General features: G+C 40.2%; 1 protein-coding gene across 13 annotated transcripts in view; it reads left to right on the top strand.

Moving 5' to 3' along the window:
* Nucleotides 1–20,866, top strand: part of APBB2 (amyloid beta precursor protein binding family B member 2) — a 204,682-nt gene that overhangs the window by 69,725 nt on the left and 114,091 nt on the right. For 11 of the 13 annotated variants that reach the window (XM_087736243.1, XM_087736240.1, XM_087736244.1 and 8 more), the window contains 2 exons: nucleotides 4,908–5,004; nucleotides 19,261–19,370. In XM_087736243.1, the coding sequence (XP_087592369.1) occupies nucleotides 19,325–19,370 (46 nt within the window). In that variant the 5' untranslated portion in view covers nucleotides 4,908–5,004; nucleotides 19,261–19,324. The remainder of the gene's footprint in view (nucleotides 1–4,907; nucleotides 5,005–19,260; nucleotides 19,371–20,866) is intronic. The other 2 variants (XM_087736248.1, XM_087736249.1) reach the window with 1 other exon arrangement.

The following is a 20,866-nucleotide window of genomic DNA, read 5'->3' as shown; positions in this document are numbered from 1 at the left end:
ACATTTCTAATAAGAATCACTAAAATGAAGGGGACAGATTTGGGAATCATTCATAAATATCAAGACTTTCGCTCCTCACAGTCTCTTCTGTAGTGACCCCGTGGTCAGTGCACGTTGTGGGGAGGCAGAAGATCCATGCCCACGTTCCTTCTTGGCCCAGGATGACTCAAGCCATCTTCTGCCCTTTCCAGGAAGGTGTCCAGACTATGCTTTTTAACCGGGAAGGGGAAGAGTGGTACCCCTCCTGCAAATAATGGATAACCAAATCACTTCAGTTTTGTTGGAGTTCTCAGAGTTCATGAATAAAACAGTGCCATATGCATTTCAGTGCTTTAGCCACTAATTGTGAAAGAAATGCTTCTTCCTGACTCTCAAAAAATTGTGCTTCAAAAATTTGTGAAAGTAAAATACCATCTAAGTGATGCTGTTTTCCTTTTGGCCCTCCAGGGCAGTAAGTGAATTAACGTGTAAGATGCTTCCGTCTGTGGATTTGGTAAAAACTGCTGTCAAAGAAGGTAAGATACAGACAAAGAAAGGTAGATGCTAAAAACATCAGGGAATTCTTGAGGTGGTGACAGCAGCCTTCTCCTCCACCCCGTCTTTAATGAGTCTTTTACCCGTCATTATGTTACGAGTCTTCCATGTCTGTCAGATTGAAATGTGACTTGTTAATACACCTGGCAGATGTGGTGGTTGTTTTTTTTTTTTTTTTTTTTTTGTAAGAAAAACATAATTTGTTGGTTTGCTTTTGTTTTTTCTTTTAAACTATTTCCAGACTAAGGCCCCTAGAAACCTCAGAACAAAACTCAGCTCTTCCTTCTCTCATCGTTTTGGAAACAGCCAGCAGCGTGGTTTCTTGGGGCAGTTGCATGAGGCTCACCGGGAGCCTGCCTGATGGACTGGCGTTAGATACTGGTACTGTGCTTTCGAGAAGGAAAGAGGAAAAATTTGTCCCTAAAATAGATCACCATGCTGTACTTATTAATTATTGATGTTATGCTGGACGACTGCTTTCTTCTATTTTTAAATTGGAGGAAGGTGTGGAAATTTTAATGGAGGGGTAGGTAGAATCCTGTGATTCCTTTTTAAAAGACAATTTAAGGCAGAGCCCCCAGTTTGATAACGTAAATGCAGCATGCCTGCGTGTCTCTGTGTGCCTAGACAAAACTGCAGTATGGCATCAGTTTCATACCGCTATCCGTTCATTCATCTCTATATGATGAGTACTGTAGATATGTAATATTCTCAACCTCATGCATAAGTACATAACTGTGCTTCCATTCTAAGAGCACAAGAACTGGGAAATGTATAGTTATTTTTCCCAGAGCAACTGGAACCCTGCCAACTTGCATGTTACCAATTTTACGTTTTTCCACCCTGCCCAACACAGGCAGGTTTGCAGGCTGTTAACAATATATAGCCATTACTATGAAGGATACAGGAGGAGTGCTCCAGAGTGATATAAGCCTTAAAATTTGTATTCTCTGGTGCAAATAGGTGGATTTATTTTCCTACAAAACAAGCTTTCGAGGTGAAGAAGTGGAAGACTGTCTGTTGCTCTGCTTGGAGAGATGTGCCACCCCCAAGCCCAGGCTATCTGCTGTCTGCTGGGGCTGTCCGAGAAGCAGTTGCCCAGCAGGGAAAGGGGAAGAATTGGTGAATATTTTTATTTTCTGGTGTCAGTTTTTAGATTAAGTGAATTTAAATCAGAGTAGCTCAGTTTAAGTCAACAGAAGGATCTCTGAGAACCTTGCTGGTGCAGGTCTTTTTCTAACTTAAAGGCAAAACCAAAAATGCAATGCCATTGCTGAGGAACACACCATTTATATAGTGTGTGCTTCAGGAAAAAAGAATTACTGAAGTATAAAACCTATTTTGGTACTGAATGACTCCAGTTGAAATTTGGCGATTGGAAATCTGCCTCTTTTATATTTAACCTAAACTTTAAAGTTCCTTACCAAGAGCAAGGAGGCTGGAATCAAACCTGCTAACCTTCTTGGCTCTTGGCAGGAAGCCACCAGGCACAAGCACAGGCTGCAGTAGAGCAGGAGGAAAAAAACTGCAATGATTCCTACCTCGGTAGATTCCTGCTAAACCTCAAGAAAGTAGCTTTGATCTGGGTTTAGACATTACAGATCCATGGGGAGTCTCTATTGGGTAGATGTCTCTATTTTGAGAGATCTACAAAAGTAAGTTTTGTTCTAGCATCTCAACAGGGGTGATAACTCCCAGATTTTTTTCCTTGCTGGCTGGTGTTTTCTGTTTGGTTTTATTATTTCTAACTGAAATTCTGTGACGTGCCCAAGATCAGGTTGCACGCTGGCACCTGTGAGATCACTTGTTCCTGCGGCTAGCTGAGGACTGGATGGCAGGTCTGTGTCCCACGGAAATCCAAGTACCCAGGAATATCTAATCCTACTTTAAGTATATGTAGCTATTGCCTCATCTTTGCAAAAGAAGGAAATCGGGACTGTTTAATTTTTAAACTCGCACCTAGTATTACCTCAACCAGCCAGTTGTTTACTTCATTAATTGTAACGGTATGTTCCTACTTTGTCATCTGTGGGCGTTAAACATTTGCTAATTCCTTTTCTAAGAAGGGTATCAGTGCCTGCATGCTATCTGCCTTCCAATTTACTGCTTTTAATAAAGTCCTAAATTAATTATTTGAGCTTGCATAGGTCTGGGAGACTGAGCTGGCTGCACTGTTGGCTGGCTGAGCTTTTCTTTGAAATATTAAGATTTATAAACAGGAAGAAAAAAAAAATTCCTCTCTTCATCCCCGAGTCATTTTCAAGTCTGCCAGTTTTCAAGGCAGGCAACATGGTAAAAATGTGGGTGGGGAGGTGGACATGTTCAGCAGGATGCAGAGAAAGAGAAGGATGCTCAGGGTGGGGGAGAGACTCTCAGCTGGGAAATAGAAAATGTTGGGGGTGCGGCAGCACAGTTTCAGGAATTTATGTCATCAGTGTAAATATCGCTTTGGATCTGGGGTCAGATGTCTCTTGTTGAAACTTTGTTTTGCAATTTCCTATCTGCTGTTTTGTTGGAGAGCTTGGTCATTCCTACATTCAAGACCTGTATTTTGTATTTCAAGCTTTCCTCTGATCTCAGAACTGGCGGCTGACCTTGTCTTAGTTTGTATTGAAAAATTTCCTTGTTTCAGGCATAAAATGCTTTTTGAGCTGTTGCCTATTTTTTTTTTATCGGATTAACTACTGTTTCTGTTGCAGTTATGCTAGGCTTGGTTTAGGGCAAATTAGGTTTCATATATAGGATGAAGAGGGTTAATTATAAAAATGGCCATGCCAGCACAGATGGATGCATCTGTTTGTTTATCTTGAGAAGAAACCCCTTAAAATTATTTGGAAAAAAGCTAGCATGTATGCCCAGTCTCTGGAGAAGTTTCGGGTCTCAACACTTAAGCCAGAAAGTTTTGTTTATGTAAAACCTGTGAATCTCAAACAGAAGGAAATTGCTTGTTTCTTGGCTTTACAGGTATGAAGGTGTTAACACAACATGTTTTCTTTCTCTCCCTCGTTTTTTTTTCCTCTCTTGAGTACTGAAATCGGATTGTCTGATACTAAAGTCCACAAATGTGTCTGCTAAATTGGGTTAGAGTATTAGTTTAATGAGCATTGTTCTGTTTTCTTCCTGCCTTCTTCAAGAGTTTTTTTTAAAAGTACAATTTCATTATTGAAACGAAAATGAGTATATTTTCTTGATTTCTTCAAAAAGCTTTAGATTTTAAAATTATTTTTCATCTGGCTTATAAAAAGGTCTATTTTCACATTTCCAGATGACAAATATGATTTTTAACAAGAAAATTTTTAGCTCTCTTAAATGATCTGTTCTGTCTCAGTACTTTCTAGGATTTATAGTTCTTGGATTTCTGTTAGAACAAGGACAGGGGAAAAAATAAATCTCTTCTTTAAAATGAAATATAATTTGGCTTGATTTAGCCTGGCTTTTGCTTTAACAACGAAAAAAAATTTTTTTAAGCTCTACAGCAGATGAGAGTTGTATCTTTGGTTTTGCATATTTATTTTCTCCAGATGGGAGAATAAATATAAAGTTGAATAATACCTTGAATCCTAGAACATATTTGACTGACAGATCTGCTGCTGCTGATGGAGTATTTTTTGATGGGGAGATAACCTCACTTCTGTCACTATGTGGCAACAATCCCAATATATTTTTCAGTACCAAAACCCATAGCATTAATGTAATCGTTTACCAGGGGGTGGAACAGTTGGGGAATGACTGTGATACAGCATACAGACTTTGCAAAAATAAATTATATACTTGAGGTCTACTGAACACAGGCATAATTAAAAAGATGTTTTTTCACTTTATTTTCTAAATTAGGTTATGAATGTACTGTTTAGTGAGAACTTTTTGCTGGTTTTTTTGAACTTGGGGCTCATCTCTATCATCTAAATTAACTTTCTTCGTGATATTCAGTGTTTGTGCATGGGGAAAACTGCAGGCCTGTAATGCAGTGCAGAGAGAGGGAATTTAAAGCGTGCTTTGCAGTGTCTCTCTCACATGCCCGAGCTGTCATAGTCTGATGGCAGCTTGCAACACCTGCCTGGTTTGAGAAGATCCCTGCACCGTAATATACAGGTCTTCTGTTCTGCTTTTACTTCTGCCTGCCTGCGCGTTGTTCAATGCAGGTGGTTTTTAAGGATTTGAACTGAAGGTGGCTCTTTGGGTTACTCAGTCGCTTGTCACGCTCGTCTGATTCCCAGGCTCCCGCTGCCTTCCTGGCTCCCACTGCCGCAGAGGGCAGCCACATGGGTTTGTTCTGGTAACCTGCACCTTTGTGAGCTCAGTAGTTTTCATTAATCCCTCCTTGACTCTTCATAAACAAAAACTCTAATATGTGATTTGTTTTTGTTTTGCAGCTTGCCTGATTTCTGCAGCGACCTGAGGGGCTGCTGGTGCCCAGGACTCCAGGACTTGGTGCTCTGGTACGGGCTTTCCACCAACGAGCTGGGGAGAGTAAGTAACCTGCTCCCTGTCTGGGGATCCTCTGGGGTGGGTGGGCTCTTTCTGCACTTTTCTAGTCCCACATCTAAAACACTGAAGTCTCAGATTTCTCCCAGCACAGACACTGGAGGTACCTGTATTTCTATGCGGTATTTACATTGTTTATCATGATGTTTGTTAACAAAGATGCTCTAGCTCTTCTAGTACTCCAGCAAGAGCAGTTCTTGGTTTATCCATTCTTGCAGATTAGCTGTATTTGTGTGAGAAAACACTACAACTTACTCTGCCACCTCATGTGAGAAAAGGCTGTACGCAACACAGGTGTTTCATAGTAGTGCTGTTCCTCTGTGGTGTCAGTAACACTATCCGTCAATGCGGACACCTGTGTTGGATTTCAGTGTTCTGTGCAGCAGAAGTGCAGTCTCCTGCGATGCGTGCAAATGGTTCTGTGTGGGCCTCGGAGCAGGAGGGAGGCCCACAGCAGCAGCTGCTTTACGGCACCAGCTGAAGCCATCTATGTGGAGGGATTATCTGGTGGCATGCTCCCCAGCAGCCTCTGGCGCTGTGGCTTTCCCTTCCTTCTCATGTGACCTTACAGTCTGGGAATGTACTTCCCAGTACCTGGCAAGCCACAGGGCTTCTCATCTTCAGAAATAAGATATGTGAGAGGTCTGGTGTTGTCTGCCCACAAAGAAAGTGCTGTTAGCTGGAAGACTTGGGCTAAGCATGTCTGCAGCTTTGCCTACGCCATACAAGCAGTTGTACTGGCAGAGCCCTGCAGAGAAACTGTACCGTTTGCTGCCGAGGCAGGAAGGCTTTCCATCAGGATTGCTGTTCTACCTTCCAGAAATGCAGCAGCACTCTTGGGGCTTTTGCTGATTTGATCCTTACAAAGGTGTTATTTCGTACAGTCCTAACTGCTGGAGGTGAGCTGGCAGAGCTTGCAGATGTACGCCAGCCTTGTAGCCACTGGGCAAATCTTATGCATGCCTCAAGTTCTTGCTTTACTTGTGGGGTGCACAGCTGTGAACTCTTATCCTGTAAGCTGGTTAGTTAAAATGTAGAGAGGAGATAAATGCTAGCGCCTAGCTGAGACATTGATTTAGAAAATGATCTTTCATGCTGCATGTTACTTTTCCCAGAGAATTCCTTATTTACAAAGGACTTCTCATCCTGAAGAATTCCAGAGGTTTTATAGTTTGGTTTCCCCCACCCCCCCTTAGATAAAGCTACAGTCTGGTGAAATGAGATATTTCTTATTAAAGCAGTCTTTGCACAAAGACAATGATGGGACTCCAGCCAGGCCTAATCTCATGTTGGTATGCAGTTGCTTGAGACACGAGTGTTTTAGGCAGTGCAGTAAGATGGGTCTTAAGGGCTTATGTAAGGGTTCAAGGTTAGTCTTGGTCTTCAACTTTTCTTTCCAAGTTGTTTTTCTATAGTCTCTATACCTACTTGACAGAGCCTCAATTCTTACATGGGAACTGAGCAGTATTCTTCTAAAATGTAGAGTTGCCATGCAGATTATTAATTTGTATCATATACTAGGTCATTCTCATGTTCGGTTTTTTTTTTCCTTCTTATTTTTCTTTTCATTTCTTCCCTCTTGGTCCTTTCACTAGAAGAGCCTGTAAGTCCTCTCGCTGTCCTGAGTTATTTTATGTATCAGTAAGGGAGTCTCATAATTTCCCTTAAATAAGATTCCAGTCTTTTCCCTGGGGAAGAAGCTATTGGGTTGAGGACGTTCACCTTAACAGGACCAGTCACCCTAATTCATCTTACTCGTCTTTGCAGCCATGTCCTGTTCCCCAAAGGTCTGTCCATCAGTGCATCTTTAGGTGAATTACTCGCTGCGTGATGCTTGGCTGGCCTCTGTTTTACTCTTAGGAAGCACTCTGCCAGGGCATGGTGAGGCGTTGCCCTGGCGTTAGCTAGGTGTCTTGCAGGCAGCTTTGTGAGACCATCCCTGCTAATCTTGAATCAGCATTCTCATGGCAGACTGCTTTGATGCCAAGCTGAGAGAAGCAGTGCTTCAGTCATTGTTTAATGCAGTTGAAACTTCTCACCCCAGCTGCTCAGGGAGGATATAGCTTGCCAGATCCTAGCTTTTCAAATTAAAAGGAAAGGTTACTCATTTTGTGATAACTGTGGGTTTTGGAGGTAATAGGGTTGGTGTGGATTCAACTACCCAAGCAGCTACTACTGCTTTTCAGAGTCTTTTAGTGAGCCTTGCAGACAAGGCGTGGGTGTCATGCTCGTAGTGGAGCTGGTGCTCACCACATCATCTCTGAGATTGCAGATGCAGTAGTGTAGACTAATTCTTTTTCAGATTTCACTGGATTAACACTTATATGTTTAACATGTCTACAGAATACATTTTAAAGGTGGAAGTCCATGCCAAGAACAAACTCTGTGTGGTTGTCCTTCAGGCCACATCATCATCTTCCTCCATGCCTCAGTGGGATCTTTGCTGCTAATAACAAGAAAGTTCAGTTTTCATGGCTGTTCCAGTATTTCTGCTGAGACAGTAATTTCTGTAGTATGTGTGTGTGCCTCTCTGTTAGGGCTTGAACCAGAATCAACAATTCGTTTCATAGGCTAGTAGAACATGCGTGGTTGCTCTTACCTCAGGATGTACTCATATTGGTGACCCCTCTTTAGTTAAACAGTTTGATATCGAGTCACGTAAAACTGTATGGCTACAAAGCTATGAAGTTGGTTGAACCAGAACTTCAGGTCTAAGTGTGGCCCGAAAGACATGTATTCTGTGATACTTCATAGGGAGCCTGTAAGAGATGAGTTTAATGGGTCCCATTCTAGCTGACCTCAAATCAGCCGGTTTTGGTGCTGAAATTGTATGAGATCATCTATAGTAGTTGTTGCTTGGCAAATATGTTTGCAGTTACCTCCATGGTAGCTCCCTGCTAGTGTGCTGCAAGCCTTCTCTGTGGCTCAGCAGAGGCTATCAGAAAGTTCCTGCTATGTTATCGTCACTTAGGACTGGAGAGAATAGCTGCTTGTTTGGGGAAGAAGTTATTCACAAAATCAGGCTAATTCTCTGGTGCCTGATCTGGTTAATAATAGTAATAGGTTGTGAAGGAAACCCTGGGGGAACTTCTCAAATTGCAGCAGGTGAATGGAATAGCCTGTGCTACTGTGTCCAGTGTTGTCATTGTTCATCATCACTTTTGCCACTGGTAACAGCAGCAGATGATGTAGTACTGGGTAGTGTAGGACATGGTTCAGCCTTTTTTACTACCTTAGTAGATCATACTTTCAAAAAGAAATAAATTTCTTGCTATATTGATAGCAATTGTCCTTGCAAACCAAGGACACAGCTTTTGCTTTGGGAGAGGGTGTTGTGGAGAGGAGAGAACTGAAAAGAAATAATTGAATCTTAGCTGATTGTTTGTTTTGAGCTGGTAGTTTATTGTCCCCAGACTCATCTTATTTGTCAAAAAATGGAAAACGGTACCATGAGGTAGAAATGAACAGTATTTTAGAAAATGTTAAATAAAATTGCTTTTTTAACGGAGCATTGCAATATTTGATGTGATTATTCATGGCTCAGTTAGGATTAGGAAGCATCAGCGACAACAGGAAACTATTCTGATTATTCTGACAGATGTTTAATTATTAAAAAAATTGTTTTTTCGTAAGAATAAGTTCTTCCATCAAGAAAGGTGGAACTCTTATGTGATAACTGCAGATAATGAACCATATCTTGACTTGTGACTCAGTTAATAAGTTTTTCTTTTTGGATGCTGAGATTCCTTTCCACTGCATTGTTACAGAAAAACATGGCACGTGGCATGTCAGCTTAGGAACAATTTATGCTGTATTGCAGCAGTTGTCAATACAATATGGGTTGTGAATGAAGAGGGAAGGAGGTACCCAGGAATATGCTTATATTATTCTAAATGCATGTCTTCGTTAGTTTTGAGGAAAGAATCAAAGAGCCCCAATGAGAGCCTGTCTCACAACTACTCTTCTGTTGTTTATGCAAGTGATTTTGGTGACTGACACTAGTATAAAACTGGATTCAGATGCAGGGTGGGTCGTGTCCATATGTCATTCAACATCCAAAAAGGCTGACCAAAGTTTTATCTCAGTATGCTAGACATGAGTTTCAAATACTCTTTTAGTTAAATAAAACTACAATTCCTACATTATATGATTTGGCTGTCTCTTGCAGCCATTGTTTTTGAGGGAAGGTGAGACTAAACAAGTACTTTGACAAAAACTCCAATATATTTTTCAGTGTAGTTACTACTTTGTTAACTTTTTCAGAAGTATTTCAGCACAACACTGATACATTAATCATGAGGTTTTGTTGTAGAGGCGTAGAGGTAGTTTGTGTAGCTTCCTTCTAGAAAGACGTAAAAACCCTGGCTTTTTATTTCCGTATTTCATTAACTGATCTTCAAGTAATATTTTTTCCTGTGATGCTGCAGAAATTGCTCTTTCCAACATGTCTTTCTTTACTAAAATGCTGAGGCATTTTGTGTGGCTGATGATCAACTGTTTAGTCAATAGAGATGTTGTATGAGAGTTCTCTGTATCGAATGGCTCTGCCATAAAACCTGCCAAAGCTGGAAACAAAGGAGAAGTTTATTTTCTGTACTCTATTTGGATACTACAGCATTGTTGTCCATATGAGTTCCTCATGACCTTCAATTTATTTTTTCCTTCATATCCCTGTGGGTTAAAAAACAAAACAAAAAAACCCCAGAGGGCTGAATTGTTTTCTTGTCAAAAATGTAAATGAGTTGCTTGCTTCCTACAAATAGTCCTTCCTTCAGTTCAGCAGCAAAAGAAATGTACTGCTTATGTTGCTAGAGCTGTAGCCGTTGTCCAGTTTACGGCAAATTGAAACATTCAGCCATGTGCTTGCTAACTGCACCTAGACAAAGGGGCTTTTTAAGGAAAAAAAAGTAGTAGAAATTAAAATCCTGAATCATACCTCAGAAATAGTTCATCTGCTTTCAGTCATTCCTGGTTTCTACTGCTTCAGAGAAGTAAGAAGGCCAAGAAATTGTGCAGAAGGCAGAATGAAAAAATCTGTTCACAAAGTTTCTTCCAAATCCTATTAGATGAAAGCCATTTTATCCTTTGAAACTTGATACCCTAATTCTTAGGGTTTTGGGGGGTTTTTTGTTTGTTGTTGTTGGGATTTTTTTGTGGTGTGTTTTTTGGTGGGGTTTTTTTTGTGTGTTTGTTTGTTTGTTTTTAACTTGGTACTCTGGATATTCTTGTTATTCACTAATCATGCAGTTTTATAACCCTGCTGGATTTTTGTCTAGAGGTGGTTGCTTAGATTCTCATTAACCTCTCAGTGAATTCCACAGAAAAATTGTTGATGCTCTGTTTTTTTTTTTTTTAAAGAAAAAAATCACATCAGAGAAAAGTATCTCCCATTCAGATGCTTATCCCCATCATATTACACAATTCATAATTTTAAAGGTGATTTTGTGAGATGATTTTATACCCTTTTGGAAGGCTGTTCTTGGATGACCTTTCTCTGATGTTAGGTATGTTCTAATTTCCAGCCTAAATTTAGCAATGACTGCTTTACATGCACTTGTTTCTTGTGCCAACATTACGCTTTAAAGTTTTTGTTGCTTCTCTCAGCTTTCGTTTTGCTGTAAGCCAAACCCTTAATATCCTTGTACAAGATAGAAATCTGGTACCTTGATTATCTTCCAATTTCCTGTGTTTTCCATTAATCCCTGGTGTGTGAGGGACCAGATGCTACCAGGCTGTTTCAGATGGGGTCTGGGCATTACCTTGCATGATGGTGTCAGTGTTTTCCTACCTCTGTAGGAAGGGCTGTAACCAGAGAACAGATTTGCCTTCCCCCATGCATGCATCACACTGGGAGCTCAGAGCAGGTCAGTACCCTGCTGATGTAGCTGGGTCTCTTTCTTTCATCACGTCCAAATATTTGCATCACAGCCCAACACTGACAGCAGAATTTCTTCGTGGTTCCCTGAATGAATGACCTTGTGCTCTGTGTTACTTCACTTCATTACATTTCTATTATGCTCCTTCTCAGCATCCAATTTTACTTTTGGTGATTCCATCTCTCTCCTTGCTGCAGAGCATCTAAATTTTGTGTCACCAGCAGATTTCACTAATACCTTTCTGTGACAAGATCATTAATGGTAATATTAATTGAAATTGCCTTTTATCGTCTGATATTTTCCAGTCTTTCGGTTAATTTGTATTTTCCCTTCTCCTCTTATTGTGTCAAAAGGAGAAGTTCCCAGTTTGCTTCCACTGAACCATTTATTTGGACCTTTCTTTGTGTTTCCTCTTGTTAACTCCTCTAAGGTAAACATTTTGTGCTTCCCTCAGTGCATCAAAGCTCCTGTACAATAGCTTTGATAATTGTCCCTTCCCCAAGTCTTCCTGGTTTTATGGTCTTTGAAAAATACCTGAAGACACCTGGGCTTTTCTGGGCTGCTGAAGTTTGTAGACTGCATCTGAGATAAAAATCAAGCACAGGGGAAGCCTGTGTTAGTGTCTTAGAGCCTTCCATTGCCACAGGTAAAATAACGTTTTGTTAAAGTAACAGTTTGCTTTAGCATTGTTCCTCTGCTGTGAATTGTAAATTGTATTTTAGCTGCTTGTTCAATGGTCAGGAAGCAGTTACACACACACACAAATATAAATATATATAAAGCTTTATATATTTACATATAAAACATATATCTATAAAATAAATGTATATTTTAATATATATTTATATATATTAAAACAATAGGGTAAATTTTTTAGAAGAATCTCTACCTTGAAGTTTCAAAATACAACCCGCACTACATTTGCTACTGCATCTGCTACCACCAGGTCCCCAAGGAGCAGCAACAGCTCATGCTGTGGCTGTTGCCTTGCAGACTGGGGATATAATGTGCTTGGGTTAAATAAAAATAGGAAACTCTGACGGGAGGAATGAGTAGTAAGATACGAACAGAATTGTTGTGATTTTTGTTTTGATATTTTGCTTTCAAGATAGGAAGAATGGAGGCTGCTTGGGACAGCAATAAGGAGAGTCACAGAAGGTATCTGCTGGTGGTGGAACAACTGTTCCAGAAGGAACTGTTTAAAGAAATAAATATCAGCGCAGTTCTTTTTTTATTGCTTTACAATTTTCTTCTGTCCTCACACCCTGGAAACCAGCTGAGCTCAGCTTTATCTTATGCTCAGCTTGTCTTTTGAGGGTCTTTCTGGTAACCATGGGAGTTAGAAACACCCTTGGCTTGAAATCCTGGTCTTCTGGCAGTACGTGGGTTCTGCTATGCTCACTGCTCCCGTGGAAGGGTAGAACACAGGGAGCGTGGATTAGATCATTTAGACGCAAATGGGCAAGATGGGTAAACTGGGAATTTTTGTCTTGAGTAATAAAATGAAGTCATTCTCTTAAATTACATTTCAGTATTTAATGGAGGATACCAGCAAGATGAAGAAGGTGGTAGTTTTGTTTTTGTTTTTCTGTCTGAACAGTTGATGAATGTTTTTGGTTTAGCAGATATATCAGTTTGGAGAGAGAAGCCGTAGCTCATCCCATTAGTTAATTGAGAGCTGGCAAACATAGGAATTATGACATTTTTCTGGAGTTTCTGGTTCTGTTTTGTCTCAGTTTCCAAGTTTTGCATCCATTCTTGGAAGGACAGCAGCAACATTGTGTTCATCCCTACAAGATACAGGGAGGGAGGAAGTGGAGAGTAGCAATGAAATGCTGTAACAGAAAACCTAGCTGTGCTTGAAAAGCTTCCCACAGAAAATAAAAGCACAATGGCATCTCTAACTTCAGAAGAAACAAGCATTTTCTCATTTGGAATTACTGCTGTTAACTGACAGTCAGCTTTGAAAAATGGTTTTCACTGATCTTGGTGTAAATGAGATTCAGAATGCATCACTGCAACCCTAAATATCGCCCTCTTGTTTTAGGCTTATGGGAAGATCTGTGTTACCTGGCGATGATTGCTTTGATCGTGTAATGCCCAGCTCCGCGGCTTGCCAGGCTTCCTTCTGGCACGCAGCCTGACCTCGCTGCAACCCCAGAGGCTCAAAGCACGGCAGCAGTGGTCTTGTCAGCCTTAAAGTTGAACTTTTTTTTTTCTTTTTTTTTTTTCTCTCAACTTTACTTGTAACTTAAATCCCCCCACCCCCAAAAAGCAAGTAAAATTGAGATCGTTAGCTCATATCAGTTCAGGTAGCTGCACTAGAGTGAATGACGTTATCTTGATTTATAACAAACTGTCAATATTATAGACAGTGTTTTTCTTTGTGTTAAAATATATACGGACTGCACAGTTGCACATAAAATGTCCTGATGCTTTCTTTTACTGTTTGGTTGAACAAAATCTGCATTAAGATAACAATGTAGAATAATAGATACAAAAAGCAGGTGTGTTTTACTGAGGAAGTATGTATGATCTGTGCAGGGGATTAGGGTCAGGGGACCATGAATGACTTGAATTCAGCTTGCTGTACATGATCTGGCTGCAGAAGTACTGAAACACTAAATTTCAGAAAAACACGTTTTTGATGAGTTAGGGACTCTGTGACAAAGCCTCAAATATGAATTAGGGACACCATAGGAATTTTGTCCAAGTGACTAACTCTGATGATATCCCCCAGAACAGTGTGGGAAATAATAACATCCATCCCCACATAGTGCACAGGAACCTCAACTAAGCGGGCAGGTGACAGTACCTGGAAAAGATGACCAAGAATAAGAAAAGCCCTCATGAAGGACTTCTCAAAAATGGCAAAGGAGAAAAGCATCCCAATAGGAACTTGTTAGGGGGGAAGTTAGAAGCACAAAGGCAGCCAGAAGGTATACAGGACAGAGAATTGCAAGCAAGAATGATTGCAAGAAAAAAGAATCTGAGTAGTGTGAATTTGTTGGAAGGAGAAATGGTGGAGTCGCCAGGCTTTTTGGGCAGGACAGGACTTTCCAGGTCTTTGAGCATGCCTGGTATCTGGATTACACTGCATCCCAGACAGGTCCAAGTGTGGTAAACCCATGGCGAGTGCGGCAGGGCTGGAGTGCAGGCAGGACATCCCCTTGGCCGTAGGGTTGTGGTTGTCTTTCCGGTTCCCGGAAGGCTTTTATCCTGCGCCAGAGCAGGGATGATGGGGAGCGAGTCCTTCAGTAAGCAGGGTGGCTTCCTGCCTCTCGGCAAAGCTGGACGGTGGGAAAGCGTAACCTCCCGGACGTGAGTGCTCCCAGACAAAACTGGAAAGGCAGATAGGTCTCTTGGGTAACAGAAGACTTTAAAAAAAACCAACCAACCAACCAAAAAAACAAAACAAAACAAAAAACCCCAAATCTCTTTTTTAAAAAAGGTGGTAGTTATTAGATAAAGAATAATGGCTATGAATCATTGACCTTTTTTGAGGTTATTACACTCGCAATCGTAGAAGATATTTGGCTAGTAGACAACATTATGCTTTCTCCAATAGGCAGTTTGGCGTGAGAGATCCGCATCCGATAGCTGTTCCCAGCACAGAAAATTAATGTGCTGTCTCTGTGTCTCCAGAAATTGGCAGCACAAATTCCTAATGGCCTGGCTGTGCACTTTGCTTGCTTGTTTAAATTGTGTTTCACTAATATTGTCCTACAGGTGATGCTCTGAGTGGCTGCCCTGAATGCAGGCAAAGTGAGAAGCGGTTGACTGTGGGAAGCATAATTGCATTATATGTGCAAATGTATACATACATATGCAAAATTTATGTGTATATATAAATACACTCTCTTATCTCAAAATGAGCCTTACAAGCTGATTTTTTTTTTCTTTTTTAAAAATGAGCCCCTCTAAGTGTCTGAGCCCTTTGCTATAGTGGGCCTATTTTGTACAGGACCTGTGGCCCCTGTATGTTTTTAAAACAATGCAAGGCATTCCACTTACCCATTCCCTAGCAGGGCTATTTCCTGGTATTCAAAGCAAGACTTTAAAGGTGGGATTGTGTTGTTTGTCAGAATATCATCCAGAGAGTGCTGGAATGTAAGTTCTTGACTAGGTGTCCCTTGAGAAACTAAATGCAATAACCTTTTTTCTTTCCCCGCTGTGCGTAGCTGTTCCTTGCGAGCATTGAATGATGTAGTCAGTCACGCTTGGATGACTTCTGTAGGTAATTTGCAGTCATGTAATTTTTGCTGTATCCTTTTTCTTGGGCCTGTGAGGGTAGGTCTGCTGGCAATCAGAGATATGAGATTATAGCAGCCAGTATGAATGTACTTATAATTGTGTTTGAACACACACGTATTTATAGCAAATGTTGCTTGTAGAGAACCAGGGAAGGTCAAGGAGCCAGCTGGCCATTTAATGCCCTCATAAGCAGCAGCATGCATGAAAAAATAAATTTGGGTGAAACCCAAAAAAGGTTTAATGTCCATTAAAAGTATGGAGGTTGGACTGTGAGGTGTTTGTCCTCAAACAAAAGATAATGGAATTAGTTCAAGCAAACATGATCCTATGTGCCTGCCTTATGGACATAACTCTTGGTTTGACTCTCTCATTTAAAAAGGAAAAAAAAACCACACACACAAAAAAACAAACCACAAAACAAACAAACAAACAGAAAAACCCAAACAAACAAACCAAAAGGCACCAGAATCTAGTTTTTCCTTTTTTTCAGTAGTGTCAAAAGATTAATACAAGTAAAATGAAACTCTGATGTAGAAGTTATAAAAACTTAAGAAATGTAAAACAGCTGCAACAAAAGAAGCTCTGTAAAGAAAATGGCTTAGGAAGATGACAGCCTCAGCAGAAAGTCATGGCAGGCCTCTCTGCAAGATGATTTATGCCCTCATTATGTGCGATGATGAGTAGCTGGTAGCTCTGTCACCACAGCCCCTAGAAAAGACTTGGCATGAGGTGAAGTCGATAGTGCTTTCAGGTGCTCCCCTGGGTGTCAGGTACGCAGTGATAGTGCTCGGGTTTTGTTTCCATGGTTGTCTGTAATTGCTTGCAGCGTGGGGCTGGTCATCTGAAACGAATCAGGGAAGATCATCAAGAAAGGACAAAATATAAATCTTCAAGCAGAGCCAAATCAAAATCTTTCTTGAAGAGAAACAATAAGGCTATATGTGCATTTGTGTATATATAGTTTTTAATTTAACTTTAAAGATGTAAAAATCACTATAAAACATTTTTTAAGCAATTTTGCAGTAGAATAATAACCAAAACCCCCAGAAAGCTGTTACAAAACATATTTGTTACAAAACAAATGTGAGTGAGCAGGTTAAAAACTGGTACTAAGAAGGCCTGATCTGATATGTTAGGTACATTCGGGTTCAAGTCAGATTTATGTGCAGTTGTGGATACTTAAGTTGTGTACATTTAAAAACAAAACAAAGCCCAAACCCATATATACATTGTACCTGGATCTTTGAAAGGAACATTTGAGACCTACTTCCATTTTGTTTACTAATTTCATGGATGTATTTGGAAATAAGTACTAGTTTTCAGATGCTTTAGCTATGGCATTTACATTTCTGTGGGAGCTCCCTGAGCTCAGGAGTCCCTCCAAGATTCACCTGGGTGAATGTGTTTAAAAGGCAGGTCGCTTTGGCTATTCTGGTCAAAATTCAAAGATGGTTCTTGAAAAAAAAAAAGAAAAAAACCAAACCCAAGCAGCATTGTCGTTTGTCTTGATCTGGGTATGTCCCTGCTGGTACATACAGTCCAGTATCACTGTTGTTTTGCAGGGCAGTTTAACTTCACTTACTGTGTGGCACTTGCTTCTAAATTGACTTTTGATAGTTGGCTTTAATCCAGGTTGTAAATCTTTGCAGTTCCCATTTTATACAGTAATTGATGAAACCTTTGCTATAATGAGAATATATCTTTATGTTGTCTTTTCCACTGAGATTTCTGGGGTTTTAAAACACGATATTTAAAATAGTTGTACCTTTGGGTCCCCACCTGGCCTCTCCTAGGAGTGGTTTATTCCCACGGTGGGCATGCTTCTTTAGGAAAACCGTACTCTAGTTTAATTCAACAGTTTGAGAGCATAACTGTGGGGTTTGGAATTCTTAATTTATATCTGTTTGGTTTTTTTTTTATTATGGTATGTCGCAGAAGGCCCCCTCTAATAATGTGCTGCTAGGTAGGGAAAGAATAGCGTGTCTCAAGTGTAGACATTTGATAAAATTTAGTGAGTGTTATTGCTTTAGAAAAGTGTACACTTTCTAGAAAGACAAGAATGCATTTATGAAAAATGAGTAATCTTGCAGTTCCATACATACTGATCAAATTCTTTCACAAGCTAGGGAAAAGAATTGTAAATACTGTCATCTGGTTACAATTTTTGTTTCCCCTCAGTATTTTTTTTTTTTTTTTTTTAATCCTTGCACAGCTAAGGACTGTTCTGTTGTATTCTGCTATGAATTATGAAGTTCGTGCATAGGTGTTTGAGAGGAGTAAAAATGTTAATGAATTTTGGGTGAGGGGAGACTTAATTTTTTCTACTAATAAATATAGTTTGGTTTTTGTTTGGGTTTTTTTGTTTGTTTTTTTTTAATTATTATTATTCCTATCGATCAGGAAAGGGAAAGCAGCCATCTGCAACTTTTTTCCTTAGGTAACATTGTAATGTGTTGAATTAGTAGGCCACCACAGAAATTTGAAAAGGTCTGTTTGGCCCATGGCAAGGGGTTGTCCCATATTGCCCTGCAAAAGAAATGCAGGGTTTTTTGACTGAATGTTGATTTTACTGTTTACTACTCACTTTTCATCTCAACAGCCAGAATTCTCCTTTTTGTTGCAAGAGAGTACCATCTTATTGATGCACTGAACTTTCTCCGTTGAGGAGAGTTGAACAGGACACACTTTGTCAGCAGTGATTTGGGAAATAATGGGGGTCTTTACCTGTTTTTTGCACTGTCAGATATGCAGCCTTGTAGGTGTCTGTATTTCAGAAGCAATCCACAGATGCTGTAGCAATGTTATGTGATTGCATTTTAAGGCATTTTAAGCAAGGGCTGCCATGGTCTCGTTCTTTCCACTTGCCCTCACTAGCTACCAATACTAGTGCAACCACCGTGAGCCAGTTCAGGAGCCTAATCCAGCTGAAAATACATCTTTATGGGGAGTTTTCAGCTGTGTTGGCTCCCAGACCAGCTCACTGGAGACTGGCATAGATGCCAATATATACATAAAAGGCTTGCTAATTCAGGCGTAAGCTGGTGTTCTGCTCAGTCAGGGAACTGGCGTATCTGAAGATCTGTGGAAATCTCCCAGTTTCGGTGCAGTGCTATTTCATCTATGTCCTGATACTTCTCTCTGTTTCCTGGGTAGAACAAGCTTGTGCTTGTAGCTACAGCCTGAGACAGTAAAAATCCTTGATGAATTAGGAAAAACACTCCCCAGAATTTGTTGCTTTTTTGGTCCTTCCAGCAAGAGTGAGAATGAAATAAAAGGAAATGTCTCTTTATAAATTGCATGGTTGACACGCAATGCGTATTGGAAGACATCTGGGAACATGAAGGCTATTCAGATAGACTAAGTAAAAGGTAAAGCTGAAAATCAGCTGAAAGCTGTATTTTAGTACAAAATCTTACACCAAAGAAAGAAACAATGGGACTTGGTTTTAGAGTAAAAGATTTTACGCTAGTTATTTGACAGGTTCGGTAGCATTTCAGTTAAGATTTTGGATTTGTGATTTGTTATTCCAAACTGACCATAATATGTGCCATGCATTTCTTGTTTGCTTGGGTTTTTGATACTTCTGAAAAGTGATACTTCAGAAAACTGATACACTAGTAAATAGCCTGCATTCCTGTAAAGACATTTTGGTTTTTAGGGACAGGTTCAAAGTGATCAATGTTACGTAGCACGGATAAGTTTTGCTTCTGTAGCAAACTGTTCATAAACCTGTTGCTTAATGATTGCTTGACAAAATTTAAGATGACATTGTTGTTAAATCTCACCTACTGGCTAACTGTATTTAAAGCCAAAAGCAAACTCGTCCTTGCAGTGTTTGTTGTTCTGTCTGTATCATGGGCCAAAAGAAGTTACTGTATGACCTGAGACTTCTTTGTGCCTTAAAATTTATGTGAGCTTATTTATGGAGGCCAACCACTAATAATAAATTTGTGCTGCATGTATAGCACAACAGTTCATCTCCTCTGACAACATGACTATGAATAATTTATAGATGTAGTTATCCTGAAATTTGTAGGGGTCATTAGCATTTTAATGAAAAAGATACAGCTGTTGTACTAAATCTTCACTTTTTTTTTTTCTTCTCCCTCAGTTAAGCATTTCGATCTGTACTTTGAAAGCAGCTGACAGCGTGCGGTAATGTGCTGACTGGCACTATGGGCAGGCGGTACCCGGGGGCTCACTATCGGCCAAGCAGCTCATGTATGTATGCAATTGGTCTAATTTATTTGTCACTTTATTACTTTTGAAGGCTGCTAAGTTTATAAATTTTGAAATAGTATTTATAAAGGATGATGACATATTCTAATCGATGCCAGCTCTCCTGTGTATGTATCCAAACAGTAAGTATATTGATTTATGTTTAAACTGCAAAGGTGTTTTCTAGAGCTCTAAAAAGTGGCTTGCAGTGTGACTTGACCAAGTCTACTGCAGTGTGCTGTGTCTTGTGTTCAAGGTCTCCAGCTTCATTTATTATAGGGTTCAAAAGTTTAGCTGCTATTCCTCTTCACTCCCATCCCAAGTTTCTAGTACCAGATACCTTCAAATTAACAAACTACTTGAGCTTATCCTAAGATGTCGCTGTGCACTATAGCTTTAATTGCTTACAACTGCAACTAATGTCTCCAGATTATTTATATGCTTGAGTTCAATACTATTCACATTGTTTTTTCCTCTGAATTGTGTCCTATTGGATTATATTACATTATCTCTTACTGAAGGTTGTCTTCTGTAAAAGTTCAAAGGCAACTCCTAAAACTTAGCACCTGGAGCTTCGATTGAGTAAGCAGATGTCTCATGCTAGTGCAGATGGCAGCCACCACATCGCAGTGGTTCCACAGTGCAGGCTGTGTGAAATGAGCTGCTGTGACCTTCCCTGGAGAGCTGTGTGAGTTAGCGCCCCAAATCCAGAAGGCTGCTGTCGGTCCTTGTGCACTTTCTGTTGATCACTCAGGCTGCTCAGGTGAAGCTGTGGTAGGTTAACTTTTGTATTCACCCTTCTTTCTGCTGTAGCAGAAGAACATGATCCCATGTGGCTTTCCTTGGCATCAAAGCCAGCTGAAGAAGCTCTCACTTCTGTACCGTTCTTTCTGTTTCTTTAAAGACTTCTTTAAAAGCCTCAATCACTTCAGGCATCCAGCTCCACACATACTTGCGTTGGCTGATGCAAGTAGTAAACTGCACTGAGAGCTTACAGCTGTGACAGGACAGGGATTTCCTAGGGTGGCTTTGATATCAGATATGAGGAGCTGCACAGTGAGGTCCTGTATTCAGAACTTGACTTTGTGGGGTTTTCCCTAACCCCAAGGCTAAATCCTAGGAAGTAGTAAAGCATGTTTTCTCTCTGCGGCAGACTAGTCATAGGTGTCCTGAAGATGTGTGTTAAAATGGTGCATTAGAGCCAATGGAGATACTGCTTTTCCGAAGAGTTTGTCTTGGGTATCAATGTCCAGATATTATCTATACTAGAACAGGGGAAATAAATGGTTGTTAGAATTTTGGCAGGTCTCTGGTGGTCAAGTGCTGGAGTACAGAATTGAACTGACCTGTTTGAGTCACTTGACATTAAATCTAGACACTAGCTTTCAAACCTGGCCTCTCAGCGTACTGCAGGGCATGATATCTCTGTCTCATGCCTGGGCTTGAAGCTCAGATCTTTAAAATGACCTAGTGTAAAGGTAGGTAATCAAGTCTTTCCC

This window comes from Nipponia nippon, unplaced genomic scaffold (genome assembly GCF_047370975.1).
Source record: "Nipponia nippon isolate SJK-2023a ecotype South Korea unplaced genomic scaffold, ASM4737097v1 scaffold_6, whole genome shotgun sequence".
NCBI lineage: Eukaryota > Metazoa > Chordata > Aves > Pelecaniformes > Threskiornithidae > Nipponia > Nipponia nippon.
Note: the sequence above shows the minus strand (reverse complement) of the source record. Positions and strands in the feature narration are given on the sequence as shown.